The following is a 24783-nucleotide window of genomic DNA, read 5'->3' on the forward strand; positions in this document are numbered from 1 at the left end:
GAAAGACGTTCAAGAAAAGCGCTTATGGGAGACAACCCATTATTTTACTTCTGCACTTTATTTTATATTTGAGTCTTGGAAGTTGTTACTACTATAGCAACCTCTCCTTATCTTTATTTTATTGCATTGTTGTGCCAAGTAAAGTCTTTGATACTAAAGCCAATACTAGATTTGGATTACTGCGCAGGAACAGATTTCTTGCTGTCACGAATTTGAGCAGTAGTCTCTGTAGAAAATTTATAAAAATCTGCCAATTTACGTTCGTGATCCTCAGATATGTACGCAACTTTCATTCAATTTGGGCATTTTCATCTGAGCAAGTCTGGTGCCTCAAAAAAATTCGTCTTTACGGACTGTTCTGTTTTGACAGATTCTGCCTTTTATTTCGCATTGCCTGTTTTGCTATGTTTGATGGATTTCTTTGTTCCATTAACTTTCAGTAGCTTTGTGCAATGTCCGGAAGTGTTAAGAATGATTATGTCACCTCTGAATATATGAATTATGCACTCGACCCTCTAATGAGTTTGTTTTGAGTTTGGTGTGGAGGAAGTTTTCAAGGGTCAAGAGAGGAGGATGATACAATATGATCAAGAAGAGTGAAAAGTCAAAGCTTGGGGATGCGCCCGTGGTTCATCCCTGCATATTTTAAGAAGACCCAAGCGTCTAAGCTTGGGGATGCCCAAGACATCCCTTCTTCATCGACAACTTATCAGGTCACCTCTAGTGAAACTATATTTTTATTCTGTCACATCTTATGTGCTTTACTTGGAGCGTCTATTTGTTTTTATTTTTGTTTTCGTTTGAATAAAATCGGATCCTAGCATTCTTTGTTTCCCGCTGTTTCGTATGAACACATATGTTCTTAGCTTTATTTTTAATGTTCATTGCGAAAGTTGAACTACTTCATTCATTGTTGTATGGTTGGAAACGGAAAATGCCGCATGTGGTAAATGGTATAATGTCTTGAATAATTTGATACTTGGCAATTGTTGTGCTCATATAGATCATGTTTAAGCTCTTGCATCATGTACTTTGTACCTATTAATGAAGAACTACATATAGCTTGTTAAAATTTGGTTTGCATGATTGGTCTCTAGAGTCTAGATATTTTCTGGTTAAGGTGTTTGAACAACAAGGAGACATGTAAAGTCTTATAATACTTACAATATGTTCATATGTGAGTCTTGCTGCATCGTTTTATACTTGAGTTTGCTTCAAACAACCTTGCTAGCCTAGCCTTGTATTGAGAGGAATTCTTCTCGTGCATCCAAATCCTTGAGCCAATAACTATGCCATTTGTGTCCACCATACCTACCTACCACATGGTATTTCTCTGCCATTCCAAAGTATATTACTTGAGTGCTACCTTTAAAATTCTATTCTTTGTCTTTGCAATATATATCTCATGGGAAAATAGCCTTAAAAACTATTGTGGTGAAGAATATGTACTTAGGTGTCTTATTTCTTAATAAGTTGCTTGTTGAGCGGTAACCATGTTTCTGGGGACGCCATCAACTATTACACCTTTGTTGAATATCATGTGAGTTGCTATGCATGTTCGTCTTGTCTGAAGTAAGGGCGATTTTCATGACAAATGGTTTGAGTATGCATATTGTTAGAGAAGAACATTGGGCCGCTAACTAAAGCCATGATCCATGGTGGAAGTTTCAGTTTGGACAATTAATCCTCAATCTCTTATGAGAATTTTATCTGTTGTTGAATGGTTATGCATTAAAGAGGAATCCATTATCTGTTGTCTATGTTGTCCCGGTATGTATGTCTAAGTTGAGAATAATCAAAAGCGAGAAATCCAATGCGAACTTTCTCCTTAGACCTTTGTACAGGCGGCATAGAGGTACCCCTTTGTGACACTTGGTTAAAACATATGCTATGCAATGATAATCCATGTTAATCCAAGCTAATTAGGACAAGGTGCGAGCACTATTGGTATACTATGCATGAGGCTTGCAACTTATAGGATGTCTTATACATAACACATATGCTTTATTACTACCGTTGACAAAATTGTTTCTTGTTTTCAAAATGAAAAGCTCTAGCACAAAAATAGTAATCCATGCTCCCCTCTGCGAAGGGCCATTCTTTTACTTTATTGTTGAGTCAGTTCACCTATTCTTTCTATCTCAGAAGCAAACACTTGTATCAACTGTGTGCATTGATTCCTACATGTTTACCTATTGCACTTGTTATATTATTTTGTGTTGACAATTATCCATGAGATATACATGTTGAAGTTGAAAGCAACCGCTGAAACTTATATCTTTCTTTGTGTTGTTTCAAAGCTTTTTACTAAGAATTTATTTCTTTATGAGTAACTCTTATGCAAGTCTTATTGATGCTTGTCTTGAAAGTATTATTCATGAAAAGTCTTTGTTATATGATTCATTTGTTTACTCATTATCTTCACCATTGCTTCGAATCGCTGCATTCATCTCATATGCTTTACAATAGTATGATCAAGATTATGATAGCATGTCACTTCAGAAATTATCTTTGTTATCGTTTACCTACTCGAGAGCGAGTAGGAACTAAGCTTGGGGATGCTTGACGTCTCAAACGTATCTATAATTTCTTATGTTCCATGCTATTTTTATGATGATACTCACATGTTTTATACACATTATATGTCATTATTATGCATTTTCCGGCACTAATCTATCGACGAGATGCCAAAGAGCCAGTTGTTGTTTTCTGTTGTTTTTGGTTTCAGAAATCCTACAAAGGAAATATTCTCGGAATTGGACGAAATCAACGCCCAGGGTCTTATTTTTCCACGAAGCTTCCAGAAGACCGAGGGAGATACGAAGTGGGGCCACGGGGCGCCGCCACACTAGGGCGGCGCGGCCTAGAGGGGGCCCGCGCGGCCCTAGCGTGTGGGGCCCCCGTGACTCCTCCGACTCCGCCCTTCCGCCTACTTAAAGCCTTCGTCGCGAATACCCCAGTAGCGAGAGCCACGATACGGAAAACCTTCCAGAGACACCGCCACCGCCAATCCCATCTCGGGGGATTCAGGAGATCGCCTCCGGCACCCTGCCGGAGAGGGGAATCATCTCCCGGAGGTCTCTTCATCACCATGATCGCCTCCGGATCGATGTGTGAGTAGTTCACCCCTGGACTATGGGTCCATAGCAGTAGCTAGATGGTTGTCTTCTCCTCATTGTGCTATCATGTTTGATCTTGTGAGCTGCCTATCATGATCAAGATCATCTATTTGTAATCCTACATGTTGTGTTTGTTGGGATCCGATGAATATTGAATACTATGTCAAGTTGATTATCAATCTATCATATATGTTGTTTATGTTCTTGCATGCTCTCCGTTGCTAGTAGAGGCTTTGGCCAAGTTGATACTTGTGACTCCAAGAGGGAGTATTTATGCTCGATAGTGGGTTCATGCCTCCATTGAATGCGGGACGGTGACGTGAAAGTTCTAAGGTTGTGGATGTGCTGTTGCCACTAGGGATAAAACATCGATGCTTTGTCTAAGGATATTTGTGTTGATTACATTACGCACCATACTTAATGCAATTGTCTGTTGTTTGCAACTTAATACCGGAAGGGGTTCGGATGATAACCTCGAAGGTGGACTTTTTAGGCATAAATGCATGCTCGGATAGCGGTCTATGTACTTTGTCGTAATGCCCTGATTAAATCTCATAGTACTCATCATGATATATGTATGTGCATTGTTATGCCTTCTTTATATGTCAATTGCCCAACTGTAATTTGTTCACCCAACATCTGTTTATTTTATGGGAGAGACACCACTAGTGAACTGTGGACCCCGGTCCAATTCTTTACATCTGAAATACAATCTACTGCAATACTTGTTCTTTACTGTTCTTCGCAAATAAACATCATCATCCACACTATACATCTAATCCTTTGTTTACAGCAAGCCGGTGAGATTGACAACCTCAATGTTACGTTGGGGCAAAGTACTTTGATTGTGTTGTGCAGGTTCCACTTTGGCGCCGGAATCCCTGGTGTTGCGCCGCACTACACTCCGCCACCAACAACCTTCACGTGTTCCTTGACTCCTACTGGTTCGATAACCTTGGTTTCTTACCGAGGGAAAACTTGCTGCTGTGCGCATCACACCTTCCTCTTGGGGTTCCCAACGGACGTGTGTCTTACACGCCATCAAAAATACAATATCTTTTTGACATCAATAATTAAGGAAACTAGGGAAGAAGCAAAGTAGAAGAAAATAATATCTATTTTTTTGGTAAGATAACCCGTTGCATGACCTCGGCATCGACGATCATACCACGGGGCAAAAAAACCTACCCCTGTACTATAGAAAAACGATCCAAAGACAACATTCATCACCACCAGCACCACATCTCCAAAACAGACCGCAGAAGATCGACAACAACTAGCCATCCTGATCAACTGGGGAACCAAGAAGCCTCAAATGTAGCGATCACCCATTTGTTATCGCCAGTAGCCCCCCATATGCCTGATTCGGCCCTGAGAAAGAACCTGTCACTCCATCATTTAGCATGGAGGCCTGGTGAAGAAGTTGGTCAGCGCGAGCCTGATCCTTCTTTACTTTTGAATAAAAAGCATACACCGAGGCAAAACATTGCCAAAGGGAAGTGGGGCACCGGGAAGTACCCAGAATTGACCCGAGTACCCCCTACACCGATTTGGTATTAGAACAGTCAAAAAACAAATGTTTCTTTGTGTCAATTTGGAACACAAAGGAGACCTCGGCCAACTTCTTTTTTGTAGTTATCTCTAGTGAGAATGGCATCTTGGGATAATTGCCTGGTAAATATCTTTATTTTAAGAGGAAGATTTGATTTCCAAATCCATTTGTTATATGAGCTTGATAGATTCTTCTCCAGATGTGGATATAAGTATTTTGTAGTAAAAATCCCATTGGGCGAAAATCCCCTAACCTCATCACATGCTAAGCTAACAGGAACATCCGTAACTTTACCCTTAATATAATCCCATTGCTCCTGAAGTCCAGAAGCAACCTTCTCCTAAAAGGAGTCACCCAATTAGATTCAACCATTATGGTAAAGGTTCAATCCTGCCCTTGACAAATGTCAAAGAGCATAGGGTGTGAATCAACCAAGGGAAACTCCCTTTGCACTTGTCATGCGCGCCATCTAGTTGGAGCGCAATGCTCGTGTGTTCGAAGGAACGGTGTGCATTGCTTCATCCCTAAGCGCGCGAGTCTCAGCAGAGTGGCAGGAGTGGGTCCACTGCCGTGGCACCCGAAGTGAGCGCAACAGGATTATTCAGTATGTGGGGTGGAGTGGTGTGTGTTTGTTGTGCGTGCATGCGCCTAATGGCTGCGAGGTTTAGGCAAGCAAGCTGGCCTCATGCCCTGTAATCGAATTCTTCTTCTTGATCACTTAATTCAAAGATTCATAGATTTCCTGCAAGTTCTCGAAAAACATCAAGCCATGAGTCAAGCTAAAACCTAACCACATTGCTATTGTGCAAACCAGATTCCTACCCTCAAAATAAAACTCTATTACTTTTAAGAGGGTTTTGAACCTTTCTTTCCTCGTGTGTTGGGCCATACGCAACAATTGCCCCCATCTACACTTCTTAATTTTATTCCACAAGTTCACGAGAATAAACTTGCCCAACTTATAAGTCTGGACATCAAGGGTTTCATGGCGAGCACCATACAATATGCCGCCTGATTTGCCAATTGAGGGGATCCACATCCAAAAGAAATTGTACCAGGATCAATTCTAGGGAAAAAAAAACTTTGCCTAGTCTAGACGTCAATTTCTTTCTCAACAGTAGGGGTAATATGAGCCAACACCAAAGAACTCTTCAAATTTATTCATCTTTTCCAAATTTGCTTTTTTTTTTCTAGGGAGGAGGCTTCATTTTATTACTTAATCACATGAGGGATAATAGAGTTATCACGAAAAACAAGAAGCCAAACATGGCGGCCATTTTCAAAAGAACGATAGCTATGAGCTAGGTTGTGTGCATGGACATTGGAGCCTCTTTCCTTCGTGGATGAACTGGACATGCTCAAACTGAGCTTTGCGTTAGGCACTTTCACATATAATTGAGATAGCTGCTTTAACCTGTAAACAATAAGAGGGCGCAATATGGATACGTTGGACATGCAGGTCTGCTGCTAGCGATAACGCTTCCCGGCATGCAATTTTCTCCAAAGTCGTTGGATCTGATATTCCAGGAATAACTACTACTCCAATCTCTGCGCGCGTATTGCTGCAACCGTACCTCTATTTTCATGCTTTGAAACAACAGCGTCAACATTGATCTTCACTGAGTTGGGAGGTATCCAAATAGGTGCAGGCACATGCAATGGAGGAACCACACGTGGGCATTTCAGAGTATTTGATATTTCCAAGTTTGTGATGAAACCATTTTTGAGTAGTTGGAACCGGACTCGCCAATATAAATCTGGCTAATGGGCCACGGCCCATACATTTGTTGGATCGCGCATTTACAGCTCGGCCCTTACTTTTCGTCGATAACGAGCCCGGCCCTAGCAAGAGACACAGACACCACCCAACCCCAACCAACCACGGCCCGAACTCCCGACGCCTACGCCGTGCGATCCAAGCGAACCAATCGGACCCCAACCCAGACGAGCGGCGGCGAGATGGACGGCGGCGGTGGCGGCGGCAGCACCAGCGGCGAGGACGGGAACCAGGAGAAGCACCTGGTGCTGGCCAACAAGCTCTTCCTGCTCTCCCAACCCGACGTCGACGACCTCTCCAAGGTCGCCATCCGCGCCGATGTACTTTCCGCCGTCAAATCAGATGGTAACCGCGCCGCCCCGCCCCCCTCGCCGCTCATCCACTGTTCCAGCTAAACTGATTTGTTCTTTGCTGTGGGGTTGATTGCCAGACATGGCCGCGCTGTTCGAGTCGCTGGCCGCCACCGGCGTGTTGGAGCCGGACGCCGCGCTGCTCGCCGAGATGCGCGCCCGGATCGACGAGGAGATCCGCAAGCTCGATGAGAAGTGAGTGGGTTCTTCCTCTTGTTTTGCTTATAGTTTTTGGATAACAGCCTAGTGGTAATTCGGGTCCTACAAGTACCTAAGTAGACTCTAGATCTTGTCAGTAAATTGCTTTGCGTTGGACCGGGCAGGCTTCGCTTATGAACTAGTTATCCCCGTTTAGGATGACACGAAGTGAGTTAAGATGAACTGCGTATGACGTTTGCCTTTACTCATAAGAGAGCGAAGCAAATCTAGGCATCCCCCAATTCTGTGTGAAAACTGTGCTCGTATTAGGTTTAGTATTTCTGTGAAGGCTACGAGTTCATTATTAGCATCAGGAAACTAGTTCTGTTAGGGGGTACAATTGCGCCTTGACAAGAGTAGTTAGAATTTTAAGGGCTCTTGCATACTCAACTCTGGGGAAAACTCATTGCGGGATAGCTTGGATCTATGTGGAGTAGTCAATGGTAAGAGTAAGCTGGGTTTCTTTAGTGGGACATAAGGGACCTGGATCAGAAAGAAGAAGGAATTATTATTAGTTACTAAACATGAAAAGTGCTCTTTTCAATGATTATGGAATTATGCTCTGTTTCCTACTATCCATGTTGCTCTCCCAAGTTATTCTGTATCTAATGTTTCCACTGTTCTCAAGTTTCATAAGTATGGGTTTGGCTCGTCTAAACTAAACTTTGTTTTGTATACAAAGAATTGCCGACGCTGAAGAGAATTTGGGTGAGAGTGAAGTGCGTGAAGCCCATCTAGCCAAGTCCTTGTACTTTGTAAGGGTTGGCGAGAAGGTATGAGCTTGTTTACTTCTATATTTTGTCTGAGGCCTGGTTATCGAAGTATTGTGTTCTAATATAGTTGTTCACATTCTGAAATCAATGTTATAAATAGGAAAAAGCGTTGGAACAACTTAAAGTTACTGAAGGAAAAACTGTAGCCATTGGCCAGAAGATGGATCTTGTGTTCTACACTTTGCAAATTGGCCTTTTCTACATGGACTTTGATCTCATCTCAAAATCCATTGATAAGGCAAAGAAGTAAGCCCCGTTCTGTTTGTAGAGTTCCATTCTTCCGTTTGGAACATCAGTGTAATGGTGTTTGACCACTTATTCACTGATTGTAGGTTGTTTGAGGAGGGAGGTGACTGGGAGAGAAAGAACCGATTGAAGGTGTATGAAGGCTTATACTGCATGGCAACCAGAAACTTCAAGAAAGCCACCAGCCTGTTTTTGGACTCAATCTCAACTTTCACAACTTATGAGCTGTTTCCATATGATACTTTCATTTTCTATACAGTCCTCACGAGTATTATCTCATTGGATCGTGTATCTCTAAAGCAAAAGGTATTTAAACTTCGCCCTATCTTCTATGTTTTCGTGTCATAATTACCTCTTAACAAAAGGAACTTGTCAGGTGGTAGATGCACCAGAAATCCTGGCAGTGATTGGCAAAGTACCACACCTTTCTGAGTTTCTCAACTCCCTGTACAACTGCCAGTACAAGTCATTTTTTGTTGCATTCTGTAAGTCTAGATTTATACTCCAGAGGGTTCAGTCTTGCGTCATTATTTTGATAAAAATATGTATATGCATTTGCTTGTATTAATACCTGGTCAATAATTATTTTCAGCTGGCTTGACGGAGCAGATCAAGTTAGACCGTTATCTTCAACCTCATTTCCGCTACTACATGAGGGAAGTGCGCACTGTTGTCTACTCACAATTTTTGGAGTCATACAAGAGCGTGACAATGGAAGCTATGGCTTCTGCGTTTGGTGTGACTGTTGATTTCATAGACCAGTAAGTGATGTGAAACGGCTGCACTACTTAATATCTATTTTACTACTGTGTGTCACATTTCCTTTTCTGGTGCCATATTCATAGGCTTTCTTCTTCACTTGTTGTAGGGAACTGTCACGCTTCATTGCAGCTGGGAAGCTTCACTGCAAGATCGATAAAGTTGCTGGTGTTCTGGAGACAAACCGGCCTGACGAGAGGAATGCTTTCTACCAGTCTACCATCAAGCAAGGGGACTTCTTGCTGAACCGCATCCAGAAGCTTTCTCGAGTCATTGATCTGTAGAAAGTTGCATTTCTTATTGGAGCTTTGGCCCAGTAAGGTGCCAGATTGTTCTGACATATTTCACGAGTGTCTCATGTGAATTTAGAGCTTGTATCTCCGCAGATCAGACTGATGGATGTTTATTCTGAGATCAATCTGTTCGGTTTCCCTTTCAGAGGACTATCATCTGTTGTTTTGGTTCTAATGAGTTATTTGTTTGCATATTTGACATATATAGCAACGTTTTCCTTTTGTTCTTATCGTAGAAGGCATTTCCAACTGGATTCAGATAGTCTTGACTCAAAGGGCGATACACATGAGCGCACGTTTTTTTTACAACCACTGTTAACTCTTGCAAATGATTATAATCAATATACAGCTCTGATCTTTGCCGTTCTGTAAGTACATCAAATGACTCGTTCCTAAGATTTCGCGAGACTGCCTAACATCGTACTCTGAGAATGAACAAAGCGTGTTATCCACAGGGAGGTTACACGATGTCTGTTGCAAAACTCGAAAGCTTCAGAGAAACTGCATAGCAGCTCTTGGAAAATTACAGCCGGCGGTTCACTGGATCCTCGCTTCCACGACCCCTGTTGTGCTGGGGACACAATCAGCTCTCCGGCTCTGCAGGATAAAAGAAAGTTTGTGTGTGACGATGACTATAAAAAGGCTAAAGATTTCATGTTACCCGACCCGACTATGAGTCTGGTGGAGTAAATATTTGTTCTCTCTACTTACTGAACCCTTGTTTCGGCTTCTGCTGCTTCCCCTTCTTCTTGCTTCGTCTCTTGGAACGGGGCTTCTCATCTTCTGCCTGTGCTTCTGCTTCTGCCGTGCTGGCAGTTCCTGTTATCTGTGCAAAGGATTCTTTGGCGCCGGAGGTCACCTCACCGAAGAAGTCCTTCACCTTGTCAACTACACTTTTCAGCTCTTCCTTTTTTGGGAGCTGAGAAGAAAAAATGTTCTTGCTGTTAATGCACCAACACATTTATGTTTACCATACTTGATGTGTGGATGTTACTTCTGCACAATTGTAATCATATATATTCATAATAATTTGGATAGGAGTAGTAAGGGAGAGATGCAGAGTTTATAGAGTTAAATATGGCTAGTGTTGGCTTGTGATAACGTTTCAAGGTAGTGAGTTTCTATGTGGTCTGCGGATCTCAATCTGTTAGTATCTCTAGCCTCACTTTCATGAAGAAGAGGATGACACTAGGAGAGTTGGGGCAATTTTCGTTGGTTTATTTCACACACATCTCACACAATGCCATGCCAGACTGAGGGCACGTGGTTACAGATTTATAGCTGCTAGCCAGCCAGAATATGCTAGTCTAAAAGATGCTAACTACCCGTCCTTGATGCCCCTAAAAGCAGTCAAAGATCAGGGGATGTTATCCTATCCTAACAGCCTAACAGACAGTTCTTCACAAAGGACCATGTGTGCTGCAGTCCTATCCTAACAGCCTAACAGACAGTCCTTCACAAAGGACCATGTGTGCTGCGGTAGCTCCACAAAGACCAGAATACAATGACTTATTCATCATTCTCCCCCTAAGTCTTGTACGCCGTCTTGCGGGAGCGCTGAGCCATCCCGATCCGGGAGCAAAGCTCGAGGAACTTGACCCTCCCAAGAGGCTTGGTGAGCAGATCTGCGAGCTGATCCGTGGTGTTGACGTAGCTTGCATGGATGCTCCCTTCCTCCAAGCAGTCTCGGATGAAGTGGTACCTCAACCGAATGTGCTTGCTCCGTTCATGAAAAACGGGGTTCTTTGCCGTGGGCCAAAGCGGACTTGTCTGTCCACCAAGAGCTGCACCGGTCTAGTGTCTCGACCAAGGAGATCACCAAGCGGTCGAGCGAGCCGGAGCGCCCGAGTGCAAGCGGTGGAGGCTGCTATGTACTCAGCCTCACAGCTGGACATGGCCACCACCTGCCGCTTGATCGACCGCCGGCTCACGAGGCACTTGCCGAGGAAGACGAGGATCCCGCTCGTGCTCTTGCTCGGTGTCGATGTCGCCGGCGTGGTCGCCGTCGCCGTACCCGACGAAGTGCGCCGCCCCAGGACACCTCGGGTAGTGGAGGCCATGGTCGAGAGTCCCCGCAATGTAGCGGATGATCCTCTTCACAGCCTGCAGGTGCTCCGTCGTCGGTCGCTCCATGAAGCGACTAACGTAGCCGACGGAGAAGGCCAAGTCCGGCCGTGTGTGGGCGAGGTAGCGAAGGCTCCCCACAAGACGCCGGTATTGTGTGGCGTCCACTTCCTCGCGTCGTGTCTGTCGCGGCTCAATTTCAGCCTCTCCTCCATTGGAGTGAGGGCTGGGTTGCATCCGAGTGAGCCCGGCCTAGCTCAACGATGCGCTTGGCGTAGGCGGTCCGCCGAAGCGTGATCCCGGAGTGGTCCCGGTGCACCTCGATCCCCGGATAGAAGGAGAGGAGCCCCGGATCACTCATCCGGAAGGTGGCCTTCATCTCTTCCTTGAACGCTGCCACCTCTCGCATCCTTGATGCCGGTGATCACCAAGTCGTCGACATAGACGCCCACCAACAGGGTGTTTCGTCCACTCCCCGTCGGTAGACGCGCCGCCTCGTGCGGGCTTTGCTCGAAGCCCATTGCCTTCAGCCGTGGAATCCAGCTTGGCATTCCACGCCCGTGGTGCCCGCCGCAGGCCATAGAGAGCCTTGCGCGAGCGGAGTACCTTGCCCTCCCGGCCGGGAATCGCAAATCCCGGCGGCCGCTGCACGTAGACCTCCTCCTTCAAGTCGCCATTGAGGAAGGCAGACTTGACATCCATGTGATGGACGCGCCAGCCCTCCTGGGCAGCGAGCGCAAGGAGGAGTCGCACGGACTCCATCCGTGCCACGGGAGCGAAGGCATCGTCGAAGTCGACCCCCTCCTGCTGCAAGAAGCCTCGTGCCACCAAGCGAGCCTTGTGCTTGACGATGGCGCCGGCTTCATCCCTCTTCGCCTTGAACACCCATTTGAGGGTGATCGCGCGGTGACCACGAGGGAGGTCGGCAAGCTGCCGAGTGCGGTTCTTCTCGACCGCATCCATCTCCAACCGCATGGCAGCGCGCCATGCTGCGTCTCTCTCGGCCTCCGCAAAGGACCGAGGCTCACCGTCGTCACGCGCAAGCTGCAGCCTGCGCCTCCGTGTCGCGTGGCACCTGTCCCGGCACCGGCTGGTCGCCGAGAAGGTTCTCCATCGTACGGTACCGCAGCGGCTCGCCGCCATGATACGCGTCGATGCGCTCCCCATCGTGAGAGAGCGGGGAAGCGAACTCCACCGGGCTGTGCTCAACATGAGCTGGTGTAGACGTGCCCGGAGGAGTGATTGCCGGTGTTGGAGTACGTGGTGACGCTGGCTATGGTGGTGTAGCAACCACCGGGGTCGATGGAGACTTGGGGACTGAGGTAGGCGAGCTTGTTGAAGAAGAGTTGCCTACTCCCCTGGCTGCCTCGAAGTGGACGTACTCGACAATGAAGTCGTCATACGTCGGAGTCGAGCTGTCCTCCACCGCCTTGCCCCATGCCAACCCTCGCCCTTCGTTGAACACGACGTCGCGCGACGTGCGCACACGCTGTGTCTTGGGGTCGAGGATGCGGTAGGCCTTCGAGCCCTCCGAGTAGCCAATGAACACTCCCGGAGTGCTCCTGTCGTCGAGCTTGCCGATGTGGCTGAGCTCCTTGGCGAATGCGAGGCAGCCAAAGACCCGCAGGTGCGAGACTGCCGGCTTTCGCTCATGCCAGGCCTCGTACGGCGTCCTGCCGTCAAGCGCCTTAGTAGGCGAGCGGTTGAGGATGTAGACGGCCATCAGCACCGCCTCTCCCCAGAAGACAGCCGGCATCTCTCTCGCTGAGGAGGGCCCGAGCCATCCCCACAACCGTCCGGTTGCGCCGCTCGACGACGCCGTTCGCCGCGGGCTGTAAGGCGCGGAGTAGTGGCGCCGGATGCCTTCCTCGGCGCGATGCGACGCGGATCCGGTCGATGTGAATTCGCCGCCGTTGTCGGTACGCAGCACGCGCAGCTTGCGGCCGCACTCCGCCTCCGCGACAACCTCGCGAGCGCTCGATGGCGTCCGCCGCCTCTCCCTTGCCGCCGAGGAGCACCACCCACATGTAGCGGGAGAGGTCATCGACGAGCAGCAGGAAGTAGCGTCGTCCTCTCCGGTGTGGCCGGTGTCACCGGGCCACACAAGTCCCCGTGCACGAGCTCGAGCTTCTCCTTGGCTCGAAGCTCGCCCTGCCGGGGAAAGGGAGTCGTCTGCGCTTCGTCACAACGCGGACGTCGCGGAACTGCTCCACATGGTCAAGGCACGGCATGCCTCGCACCATCTCCATGGTACCGAGCCGCTTCGGGGCCTCGAAGTGAAGGTGCCCGAAGCGCTCGTGCCATCGCCACGCCTCGTCCTCCCGACGAGCGAGCGAGACAGAGGGGTTGTGCCACACTGCACATCAAGAACATAGAGGCGATTTGTGCCTCCGGTTACCTTGGCAAGCAGGTGACGGTGGCGATCCCATATGCGCGAACTCCGCTCTCGATCGGCACGCGGGAGCCGTTCTCATCCAGCTGTCCCGGGCCGATGATGGAGTTCCTCGGTGCGGGGATGTAGTAGACACCGGTGAGCAGCCGGTGCTCTCCGGCCTTGGCGGCGAAGATGACGGAACCGACGCCCTTGATCTCCACGGCGGAGGCATCCCCAAACTTGACGGAGCCTCGCACGTCGGAGTCGAGCTCGGCGAAGAACTCCCGTCGGCCGGTCATGTGGTGGGTGGCGCCGGTGTCGAGGCACCACCCGCCGGCCTTGTCGTTGCCGGAGCAATCGCCGAGAAGGGCGTGTGCTTTCGGCTCGTCAAGGTGGAGGAGAGTGGTACGGTGGAGAGCCGCCGCGGTCGGTGCCGCCGGAGACGGCTCGATGTCGGCATGCGCCATGAACGAGCCGGCTCCTCCTCCCCGCCCTGTGCGACGTGGGCTTGGCCACGTCGTGGCCGCTCGGCACTCGTTGGCCCGGTGACCAAGCTTGCCGCAGTTGTGGCGAGCGTCGTCCTTTGCCGGCTTGGGCTTGCCGGCGGCGCCTCCGCCGGCATCACCTTGCGCCTTGGCATGGCCATCCTTCCGCGCCTTGCGTGGCTTGCCGCGCTTGCGGCCGCTCGTCGAGGAAGAAGGCTCCCCCTTCTTCCCCGTCACCGTGGCCGACATCCCACTCGCTCCCGAGTGAGGAGCGAGCTTCCCGCCGGTGGTGATGGGCCCCGACGAAGACCGCGGGCTCGTCGGTGTCGACGACCTTGAGGCGACCTATCGCCTCCTCGATCGTCATGGTGGAGAGGTCCAGCGAGGACTCGATCGAGCGAGCCATCTCGCTTGTACTTCTCGGGGACGCGGCGAAAGAGCTTCTCGACGGCTCTCTCCTCGTCGTAGGCGTCATCGCCGAACCGCACCATCTTCTGCGAGTAGAGTGTTAAGACGGAGAGCAAAGTCATCAACGTCCTCACCGGCTTGAAGGCCAGGTTCTCCCACTCCTTGCGAAGTGCCCGCAAGTGTGGACTTGCGAGCACCGGTCGGCTGCCGATGCGTGCCGCGGCGATGGCGTCCCAAGCCTCCTTGGCGGTCCGCTTGTGGGAGAGCGAGAAGCTGCATCTCGGCCGGGATCGCGGCGATGAGGGCGTCCGGCCGCCCGTCGATCCTCATGATGGTCGACGTCGCCGTCGTGGACTGCCTCCCACATGTGCCGCACCCGGAGCCCGATCTTCATGATCGCGGCCCACTCGACGTAGTTGGTTTTGGTGAGGGTAGGCCACCCAACACCGGGACCAACATCCTCGACCACCGTCCGACCCCGTAGAGGCCGCGGTCTTGGTCATCCCAGCCCGCCACCGCCGTGCGCGCCTCCTCCGGGAGCGCCATCCCGAGGTGCGCGGGCGTGCTCGGCTGCCCACCGCGCCGCCCGCCGCGCCGCCCGTGGCGCCGCCGCGTCGACGCCGCCATCGGCGAAACGGAGCCGTTGGCGCTGCCGCGCAGCACCTCGACCTCCGCCGCCGCCGCACGTGCTGCCTCCGCCGCTTCTCGCCGCTTCTACCTCCGCTCCGGCTGCTGCCGGCTCCGCCGCCGCCAGCCCTCGATGCCCTTGCTTTCGCCGCGGCGGCTGCCGCGGCCACTCGTTCACGCTCCTCCGCCGCGGCGCGATCGGCCTCCCGCCGACGCCGCGTGTTGGAGGTAGCCGTGTGCCGAGAGTGGCCGTCGGACATGGCTCGCTGCCGGGGGCTGAGCGCCGCTTCCGACGAGCTGCCGCTCGACAACCCGGACGGAGGGAAGTAACCAGGGGCGTTGAGGCTGCTACTCGGTTGGGGCTGCTCCCTTCCCCGTGAAGGGAGGAGCGAGGAGATGCTCGAGGCTGCAAGACAACCTTGCTCGATACCACTTGTTAGTATCTCTAGCCTCACTTTCATGAAGAAGAGGATGACACTAGGAGAGTTGGGGCAATTTTCGTTGGTTTATTTCACACACATCTCACACAATGCCATGCCGGATCGAGGACACGGGGTTACAGATTTATAGCTGCTAGCCAGCCAGAATATGCTAGTCTAAAAGATGCTAACTACCCGTCCTTGATGCCCCTAAAAGCAGTCAAAGATCAGGGGATGTTATCCTATCCTAACAGCCTAACAGACAGTCCTTCACAAAGGACCATGTGTGCTGCAGTCCTATCCTAACAGCCTAACAGACAGTCCTTCACAAAGGACTATGTGTGCTGCAGTCCTATCCTAACAGCCTAACAGACATTTTTACCCTACCAATAAATGGTTATGACATCTAAAAAAAGAATAGTTATGACCAAAACGAATAACACAAATCCTTAAAATAATCACTGCACAAAATCCTGAAAAAAACGCTTGCACAACCAAAATTTTTGGTAACATAATGGGCAAAACTTGGGAAATTCTAATTTTTGGTTTGCGGATGCTCCGCCACACGTCATGCGGAAAAGAGATGTACTCCCTCTGTCTCATGGAACTTTTCTTGAATTTGTTAAAATTTGGATATATTCATACACTAGAAAGTGTCCACGTACATCTAAAATTTGACAAATCTAAGACAACTTTATAGGATGGAGGGAGTACCACATTCGAGTAACTCTACCAAAAATCTTACCAACGGCTTCATGAATCTGGCATCAAACTAAGTGCAAAATGAAGGGGTATAACTAAGTATCTGCAGTGTTGCTCCATCGCAGACACAGGTAATATAACAAGGCAAGAAAGAGGTGCATTGGAGAGAAACGTACCTCCATCACGCCACTTGTCGCCAGTGCAGATCTCAGGTTCCCTTTCTCCTGCTCAGTCAAATGAGAAGTATAAATTGCAATTCTCCACTTGAGAAACTACCTGCTCAATTTGTACCAAGGATCAGAAAATTACCACGACTTTGTAGCCGTATCTAAACTCGGTTTCGCCCTTGAGCACGCGGAACTGCTCTCTAGCGGTGTCAATTATGTCATCCTCATCCTTCATACACAGCGCATAGAAAACGCTCAGATTTTACAATACACAGGTACGAGTAGATTCATAATGCGTATGGTCACAGAGCCAGGGTATGAGATGATCTGATTGTTACTTTGTAGATGACGGTGGCGAGGTTCCTTGCGAGCGTGTCTTTGTAGATGTACTTGCCGAGGAAGTTGTCCTTGGCCGCGAGCATGATCTTAGCGGTGGTGCCGCCGGTGACGATGTTGAGCGGGTACCAGAAGTACACCTGCGGGTGAAGACGGACGGTTTCGTGATTGAAGAAGACGAATACAGTATAATCAGAGGGAGCGAAAGGGCCACGAGGCAGACATTGGCGGTGCGGATGAAGATGACGAAGCGTGGGTTGCCGTCGTCCTCGATCTTGGGGAGCTGCGGCATACGCTTCTGCTGTTGGGACTGCCGGTCCGACCAGCCCCTTCCCCCGCGAGCCTCCACCACCAGCGCGCGCCTCGCCGGCCTCACGGCAGTCCGTGCCAGCTGAAGCCTACACGGCAAGAAACAGCCCGCGCCAGCATCCCCGCGCGTTAGGTGCCGGAGCTGCGCCGGCCGCAGCGATACGCCGCCCACCACCTCCATGGATGCCTCTGTTTCGTCTTGTGTGACTGTCCTTCCTCCGTCGAGGCAGTGGAGGGGAGACGAGGGAAAGATAAGCAAGGAGCTTTAGCTTATCTGGAGAGGAGCCGGCTGGTGACTGGACAAGTGGTAGCTGACACGCGGGCCTTATTTTACTCATGTATAGATACTCCCACCGTTTCTCAAATACTCTACATTTTACGTCTAAAATCTGTTCTAAATTAGTTTACGGTTCAGCTTTGTGTATAAAACGAACTTTTCTATTGGATGCAATTATTTTCAATGTGCCATGAATTAGTGGAAGTAATAATAATAATAAATGCGTTCATTGGGACTACAATCTCGACTTATTGCAAAGAAGAGGCTTTTCAATTAGATTCCCTAATTGGATCGCCGCACTTCTCTTCACCATGACCTCGCGGGTGCTCTTAAATGGGGTGGCCGGTGTGCCTATTCGTCATGGACGGGGCTTACGCTAAGGGGACGCCCCCTTCAAAGAGGATATTCAAAACCTAGAGGCAATCCTTCATAGCTTTTGGAGAGGTGACCGGACTATGCACCAACTTCCAGGAGAGCAGTGTGGTTCCTGTCCGTTGCGGCGCATTGAACCTTGATGACATCCTTGAGGGCATCCTGGCCTCCCGCGCATCCTTTCCCCTTAGATGCTTTGGACTTTCGCTATCGATTCGATCCCTCAAAAGGGTGGACATTCTTCACCTCGAGGATAAATGTGCCAGGAAATTACCAACTTGGAATGGGAAACTCGTCACCACGGCCGGGCACGTTAAGTATGTTATTGCCTCCCAAGCAATCTATCATTTGGCGTCGGGTACCATAAAGTTCATCTGGTAGGGGGGCTAGAGGTCTTGGTGAGCCTAACCCAAGTGGCTGGGCTGCATCCCCTCAGCTCATGTGGCCCCCTCCCAGAAAGTTGGGGCCCAATGTCCCAGAAAGTTGGGGCCCAATGTCCCGGAAAGTTGGGGCCCAATGTGGGACCACTGGAACCTTCTAGAATATTATCGATACGATACCCGAAAAATCCCGAACTTTTCCTGAACCCTAAAATCAACTTTCCTTATATGAATCTTTATCTTCGGACCATACCGAAGCTCCTCGTGATGTCCTGGATCTCATCCAAGACTCCGAACAATATTCGGTCTTACCATAATTAATATCTCATTTCTACCCTAGCGATGTTGAGCGTTAAGTGTGTGACTCTACGGGTTCGAGAATATGTGGACATGATCGAGACACCTCTTTGATCAATAATCAATATCGGGATGTGGATGTCCATAATGATTCCCACATATTCAACGAAGATATTTATCGGTTGCACCACAATGTCGAGGATTCAAACAATCCCGTATTCCACTCCCTTTGTCTCGCGATATTTTACTTGCCCGACATTCGATCATCGATATAACCATAACTAGTTCAATCTCGTTACTAGCAAGTACTCTTTACTCCTACCGTAACAAATTATTCACTTGTGGCTAACGTCTTATTCACATGCTTGCAAGCGGTATAGAATGTGCATTACCTGAGCGGGCCCTGAGTATATCTGTCCGCCACACCGATGGACCACCCAACAAGTACTTTCCGAGATCCCCAAAGACACATTTATGATCACCCAGTTACAAAGTGTCATTTGATGTCCTCAAAGCATTCTTCCTGTATAGGGGAGTAGCATAATCTCATGGTCTAAGGATTGAAGTATTTGATATTGGAAAGCTACAACAATTAAACATTGACATAGTCGTATTGCTTTGCTTAGTTAGGTCTTGTCCATCATGTCATTCTCCTAATGATATGACCTCATTGTTAATTGACAACATATGGCTATCGTTAGGAAACCTTAACCATTATTAACTAATGGACTAGTCTAATAGAGGCTTACTAGGAACACACTGTTGTCTACAAACCCCACAAGTATTAATGTTTCTGCTTAATACAATTCTAGCATGAAGTATAAACATTTATCAAGAACAAGGAAATATGATAATAACTATATTATTTTTGCCTCTAGGGCCTATTTCCAACACAAATGGGAATAAAAACTTCTTCGTCGCCATAAGACCAGCCCAAAAATGAGATTCTCTAGATTTTTCAAGAAACTTGAGACAATGCATTCATGCCAATGTACTTTCTCCTAAGAAGGGTTTGACATATTCCGTCCTCGGTTATTAACTTGAACAAACATTTACCGAGGAGGGACCTATTTGTGATATGAAGGTATTGGATTCAAAGATCTCCTTGATCTTTCGGGTGGCACACGACACTCCATTCTGTCAATCGATATTTTTTTTCTCACTATCTCCTTGCCATAAGAATCTTGACCAGAAATAATCCAATCTTTTTAAGACTCCTCTGGTAACTTGGAAGAATGATATCATATGCAACACCATATTTCTTAGTACTGAGTTGGTAAGAACTAATCTTCGTCCCAAGGATAGTAATTTTCCTTTCTAGCTACATAATATAATTTTGAGTTTGTCCTCCACCATTTTCCATTCGGCATTTATAAGTCTCCGATAATGAACAGGAACACCGAAATACCCAATAGGAAACTGGCGTTGCTAGCAACCAAATAATTCAGCATACAAGTCAACCTGGTCTTGAGCCTCGCCAAAACAAAACAACTCACTCTTATGAAAATTTATTTTCGGACCCAAGAATTGCTCAAACACTGAAAGAATAAACTTCAGGTTCCTTGCTTTTTGCATGTCATGTTCCATAAAGTGAATTGTATCATCAACATATTGAAGAATGGATAATCCACCATCAACCAGATTGTGGTGATCCAGCATATATACCAGTGCATGGTGTAGTATGCAAGTCGTTGACATAACACCAATGAAGCACCATTCCACTAGTATTACATCCCTCAGAGTGGTACAACAGAAACATTTGCGCGTCCAAGACATGTCTATAGAATTACCTCACCGACTCTTTACAAAAGATCAGCACAACCTCCTACTTTACAATGAGGTAAAACCGCAAATAAACTCCAGAAGAACAACTCGTGGACTAGACTTATACTGGCTCTACCTATAGAGGTACTTGACTGGCTAGAGAGACTAGATTGGATTCTACCTACTTAGGTGCTAGGATTAGGGAGCTAGTTCCCTTCTACTTCTAATCTAGATTCTCTCCCTAGTGGATGTAGTGGTTGATTCTGTTGACTCTGCTAGTAGGGTCATGTCTCTTGAAGTAGTTGACTTCCTCTATCATCGAGTTTCACTGTAAATCCTCCTTTGATGCCTCCATATCTAAGCAGGGGGTCAAATAAGGGTGAGTACGAGCGTACTCAGCAAGTTCATTATAGGAAAGAGATGTTTAATGCACTAGCTACAGCCATGCACCAGAAAGTCATAGGCAATGCAAGCTTTTGTAAACATTTCTTCAAAGGTTGCTTTTATTCTGAAAAAATGTGTCCGTCAGCCTTCACCGGGTGTCTAGAACTTCATGGATTTCCTTTCCAGCGGCGTTCGCAGTTCCAAACCCGGAACAGGGAGTGACAAGCCACAATTTGATACACTCTGCAGAGGTGTGTTACTTTACACTCTGCAGATTTAAAATGCAGGTTCCATTGCCCACCACATAGTCATATTCATAATTGTAAAAATAATACTTTGATTTTAAATGCAGGAGTGATAAGTATAATACTTTGCAAGTAATTTGGTAAAAATAATCAAGGTGACATGAGCAAGCGATGAACTTGCATTTCTTGACTACAATATTATGCAGGCAAGGACTTCGATACGGGATAACTCCAATTTTTAAAATAGCATCATTGTCCGGTAAGGACAATGTTTAAAAGATTGTCAAATATGCTATAATGCATAAGTATGAGATGCAATCGTCCTAAGCGTAACCTAACCCCGATGATTTAGGAATTATTGAGTTGTGATGATATATTGAGGGTGTGTTACACTTTTAGAGTGGTTCCACAAACAAGGTTCTTATTAGGGTTTAGTTAGTTGGCTATTGCTAATGAGTTGTATAACAAATCATAACAATGTAGGAACATACAATCATAACAATTGTCACAATTTTAACATGTGAAGAATATTTTTTAGTTTTAGGTTCTATAAGGCATGGCTAATGATTACTTGTTATATACTTCAAAATAATAACTTTTGAAGAACAAGTTCCTTAAGGAATAATAAGTATTTCCAATAATAGCCTCTTACTCCAAAGGTTTATTATGATTCCTAGTTGAATTTCCCAAGTGGGTATTAGATGGATCTTACAAACAAGATCGAGTTCCTAGTCATGTAATGGTTGCATGGTTTAGTTAATCATGAGCATATTAAGCAATTTATTATACATGGTTGCTATCATGGTTGGTTATATCTTACTGGCGATAGACATCTATTGTCTATAGGTCCTATTAGGCATGGTTGATGACTATTTTTTATTTACTTTAAAAGAATAACTTTTGAAGAACATATTACTTAAGTAATAAGAAGTATTTCAATTAAAGCTTATGGTTTCTTGGGTTTGCTCTAGATTCACTAAGTAAGGAATAATTGGTGCCTAAACAAGATGGTTCATAAATATTTAGTTCTTATAGGTTTAGTTGGGTATGGGTATGTGATGTAAAATACTGGACCTCGTTGCTATTAAGGTGGATCACAATGGTTTGATACTAAACCATCATAGTTAAGGATGACGACTTTGAGAATAGGAACTAGGGTTTACATTTAATTGGTCCTACTTGATCATCAAGGTTTTATTAGTATGAATACATGAAATACCAACTTATTAGTAATAAAGCTTCTTTTATTTTACGATAACATGGACATGTATTGAGTTTCTAATTATGAATACATGAATGAAAGTGAAGGTAATATGATCACATTTCATCAGTCCTAAGGTTTTAGAGTTTCACATAAAATTATGAAGTTATAATTTTATTCATAATGGAACTAGGGTTTCCTATTTGTCCAACCATTGTTGAGAAAACATTTGTTGAGTAATGTTGAAGTTAAAAAAATAAATCTTAAGTTCAAGTTACTATTGAGTTTGGCATTTATCTTATTTTCTTTTTATCATTTAAAAGAAAGGATTAATAAGGTAAATGCAATTTAGGATTTTAAATTCCCCTAAGATAATATTGATGCTAATATGATAAAAGAGAATTACGTTTTAATTATTTAATAAATGGATTTTATTTATTTTAGGAAGTTTTACTAATTGTTGAATTTTCTTGAAATTTTGGATAAAAGAAAAGGCTTAAATAATAAAGGTTAAATAATTAATTTTGCATTTTAATAAAAATTCATATTATATTTTTATTGGATAGATTTTATTTTAATGAGTATTTTGATATCTCATTTGTATTTTTCTGAGTTGAAATAAATTTTATATGCATTTGCAAAGTTTCAGATATTATTGGCAGGTGCGGTCTATGGCACCTCAACGACAACGTGGCACTGACCAAGTCAAAATTGACAGGATAGAGGAGTTAGTCACCGGCGAGCGGGGCGGTGATGGTGCCGACGGTACAAGGCTCCCGCGACCCTATGGGCACGCGCGTTCGAGCCGCCCCGATGTGGTGAGACGAATGAGCGGCGCTAGTGACCAATGGTCACCGGAAACGGTGACAGCGAGCAGTGCTGCGGCGGCGCAACTATGGCGAGATCTCAAAACCGAACTATTGGCGGCCCTAGGATGCGATAGAATCTGCTGGAGACGCGGAGGCTCACCCTGATCCTTCCTAGATGGTCGTCGGAGTGAATCATGGATGGAGACGAGCTCCACTTTGCCATTACCGGTGATGGCAGGAGAAAGGGAACCGCTAAATTCACCTAGCTATGCCCTCCCCTTGATGCTGGGCTCCTCCCAGATGATCTACACGACGAGGCGCTCCTCCTCGACCATGCTACATGCTTCAGGGTGCCTCCAGTCGTCGACTTCTTCCACGACTCCGGCGATAGAATGTGGTTTATGGTGATAGATAGAGAGAGCTAGATAGATATGTGAAAGGCGGCGAAAAATTAGGGTTTCACGACGGTCCTCTTCGCTGTTATATAGAGCTATTGATGGTCTATAGCGACGGCACGACGATGACGTTTGGCCGAGATGCTCGGCGATGTTGGTGATAGTTTTGAGCGGGAATCTTGATGTTTTCGGATAGGACGGACGCGGTGGAGCTTGTACTTTCCTTTGATATGGTCGATGGCGTCCGTGTTGGTCGAGAACGGCGGCGGGACGTGGAAGATCTTGCTCACCGGCGTGTCGAGCTCGGGGAAGAAGATGATGTGGTTTGGCTTATGTGGTTATATTGAGACGGTATTTGGATTGGGCTGGGCTGGCTACTGGGCTACTTGGGCTGATACGGTGGGCTAGCATGTGTTGTTGCTTGGCCTGCCCCAGCTGGATTCGCTCTCTCTCTCCACTTCTATTTCTTTTCTCTTTCTATTTTCAAATTCCAATTGAATTCAAATTTGATTTGGAGTAACTTGAGTGTGTGGATTCTGTTGATTTGTATTGAAAATGATTTCCAGACCTTTATTTATATTAGAATTATTCCAGGAGGATTTGTATTGATAGCAACTTAATATTTGAAGTAGGCACAAATGTTAATTGAGATGATTTCATTTCCCTCTCCTTTTGGATTCAATTCTGTTTGGGTTATTTTAAATTTGTGACTTAACTCTAAAATGTAATAGAAGTATCTAGTAGGGTATGGTATTCTAGTAATAATGTTTATATGTGCATTTGTCCCCCTATTATACATATTGCAAAATTTCCCATATGTATCAGAATAGGATTTTTTTATCTTTCTCATCTTGTAGTATTAAAATACTTTTGTTAATACTTGAATATTTCCCTAATGATACGTTAGGTTTTATTTTGTATTACATGGCAATTATTTTCAAGACAAACCTTATTACTTGGTTTCTTGTTCAAGGAAATGATCTTAGGGCATTATTTCATGTGTTGTATTATTCCCAAAGACTTGGAGACTAGTTTAGGTTTATTCCAAAGTCTTTGGTATTGTTTTCTTAAACCTTGGCTTAAAATGTTTAGAATAGATCTTGTTTCTCTCATAGGGCATACATTTTCTCATAATGGGGTTTTTGGGTTATATAACACTTGTGAATTTGGTCCCTTAGATGATATGCTTATTTTTATTTCTAAATATGAACAATTAAGCATACTATTGAGATTTGGTTGTGAGGTTTAGTACTAGAGTTTTCCTTATGCTTACCCATTGAAGCATAAGTTGGAAATGATGTGTGGTTATAGGGTTCTACTTATGATCACCAAGTGATTCACAAGTTAAGGCTGGGATGTGGGCATTGGTTCTAGGTGTGAGTTGACACCATGTTAAATTGGATAGGGTTGCTCTTCCTAACCATTGATAGGATGTTTATCTCAAAATATAGTTAGTATGGCCACAAGTGCTTGGTTAAACAAGGTTTTGATATTCTTCAATTGTTTCTCTACTCAAGATATTGGAGATGGTTTAGGGTTGATAGTATTCTCCCTATGATTTCATGTGGTGGATGATATCTGCTTATCACAGTAGGGTTTAACTTGTACTCCTATATCTCCAAAACATGATCATGCATTATACATGATCAACTTACTTCAATAGATTCTTACTTAAAGTTCTAAGGGGTTTTTGATCATTAC

The 24783-nt window shown here is 46.3% G+C and overlaps 2 protein-coding genes across 2 annotated transcripts; one reads left to right on the plus strand and one right to left on the minus strand.

Moving 5' to 3' along the window:
• The first annotated feature begins 6597 nt into the window (after nucleotides 1-6597).
• LOC124692694 (26S proteasome non-ATPase regulatory subunit 6-like) lies at nucleotides 6598-9212 on the plus strand. Its single transcript, XM_047226124.1, has 8 exons — nucleotides 6598-6793; nucleotides 6879-6993; nucleotides 7679-7769; nucleotides 7870-8015; nucleotides 8102-8321; nucleotides 8392-8500; nucleotides 8608-8776; nucleotides 8884-9212. Exons 1-8 carry the CDS (start codon nucleotides 6631-6633, stop codon nucleotides 9056-9058), a joined length of 1188 nt encoding a protein of 395 aa, XP_047082080.1. The 5' UTR covers nucleotides 6598-6630; the 3' UTR covers nucleotides 9059-9212.
• A 134-nt stretch (nucleotides 9213-9346) lies between these two features.
• LOC124692695 (protein HHL1, chloroplastic-like) lies at nucleotides 9347-17154 on the minus strand. The gene is made up of 6 exons (XM_047226125.1): nucleotides 16873-17154; nucleotides 16652-16789; nucleotides 16456-16542; nucleotides 16323-16370; nucleotides 9779-9986; nucleotides 9347-9664 (listed from the first exon to the last, which is right to left on the minus strand). The coding sequence occupies exons 1-6, from the start codon at nucleotides 17137-17139 to the stop codon at nucleotides 9651-9653; spliced, it is 762 nt and encodes a 253-aa protein (XP_047082081.1). The 5' UTR covers nucleotides 17140-17154; the 3' UTR covers nucleotides 9347-9650.
• Nucleotides 17155-24783: the final 7629 nt, after the last annotated feature.

Source organism: Lolium rigidum, chromosome 2, assembly GCF_022539505.1.
Source record: "Lolium rigidum isolate FL_2022 chromosome 2, APGP_CSIRO_Lrig_0.1, whole genome shotgun sequence".
Classification (NCBI taxonomy): Eukaryota; Viridiplantae; Streptophyta; class Magnoliopsida; order Poales; family Poaceae; genus Lolium; species Lolium rigidum.

What these genes read in the sequence shown, in the direction of transcription:
- LOC124692694 (XM_047226124.1), top strand. Translation starts at nt 6,631, where the DNA reads ATGGACGGCGGCGGTGGCGGCGGCAGCACCAGCGGCGAGGACGGGAAC. An exon ending in GTGTATCTCTAAAGCAAAAG is followed by an intron (nt 8,322 to 8,391) that starts GTATTTAAACTT and finishes GGAACTTGTCAG; the next exon opens with GTGGTAGATGCACCAGAAAT. An exon ending in ACTGTTGATTTCATAGACCA is followed by an intron (nt 8,777 to 8,883) that starts GTAAGTGATGTG and finishes CACTTGTTGTAG; the next exon opens with GGAACTGTCACGCTTCATTG.
- LOC124692695 (XM_047226125.1), bottom strand. Translation starts at nt 17,139, where the DNA reads ATGGAGGTGGTGGGCGGCGTATCGCTGCGGCCGGCGCAGCTCCGGCAC. An exon ending in GATACGGCTACAAAGTCGTG is followed by an intron (nt 16,371 to 16,455) that starts GTAATTTTCTGA and finishes TTGACTGAGCAG; the next exon opens with GAGAAAGGGAACCTGAGATC. An exon ending in CGACAAGTGGCGTGATGGAG is followed by an intron (nt 9,987 to 16,322) that starts GTACGTTTCTCT and finishes TTTTCTTCTCAG; the next exon opens with CTCCCAAAAAAGGAAGAGCT.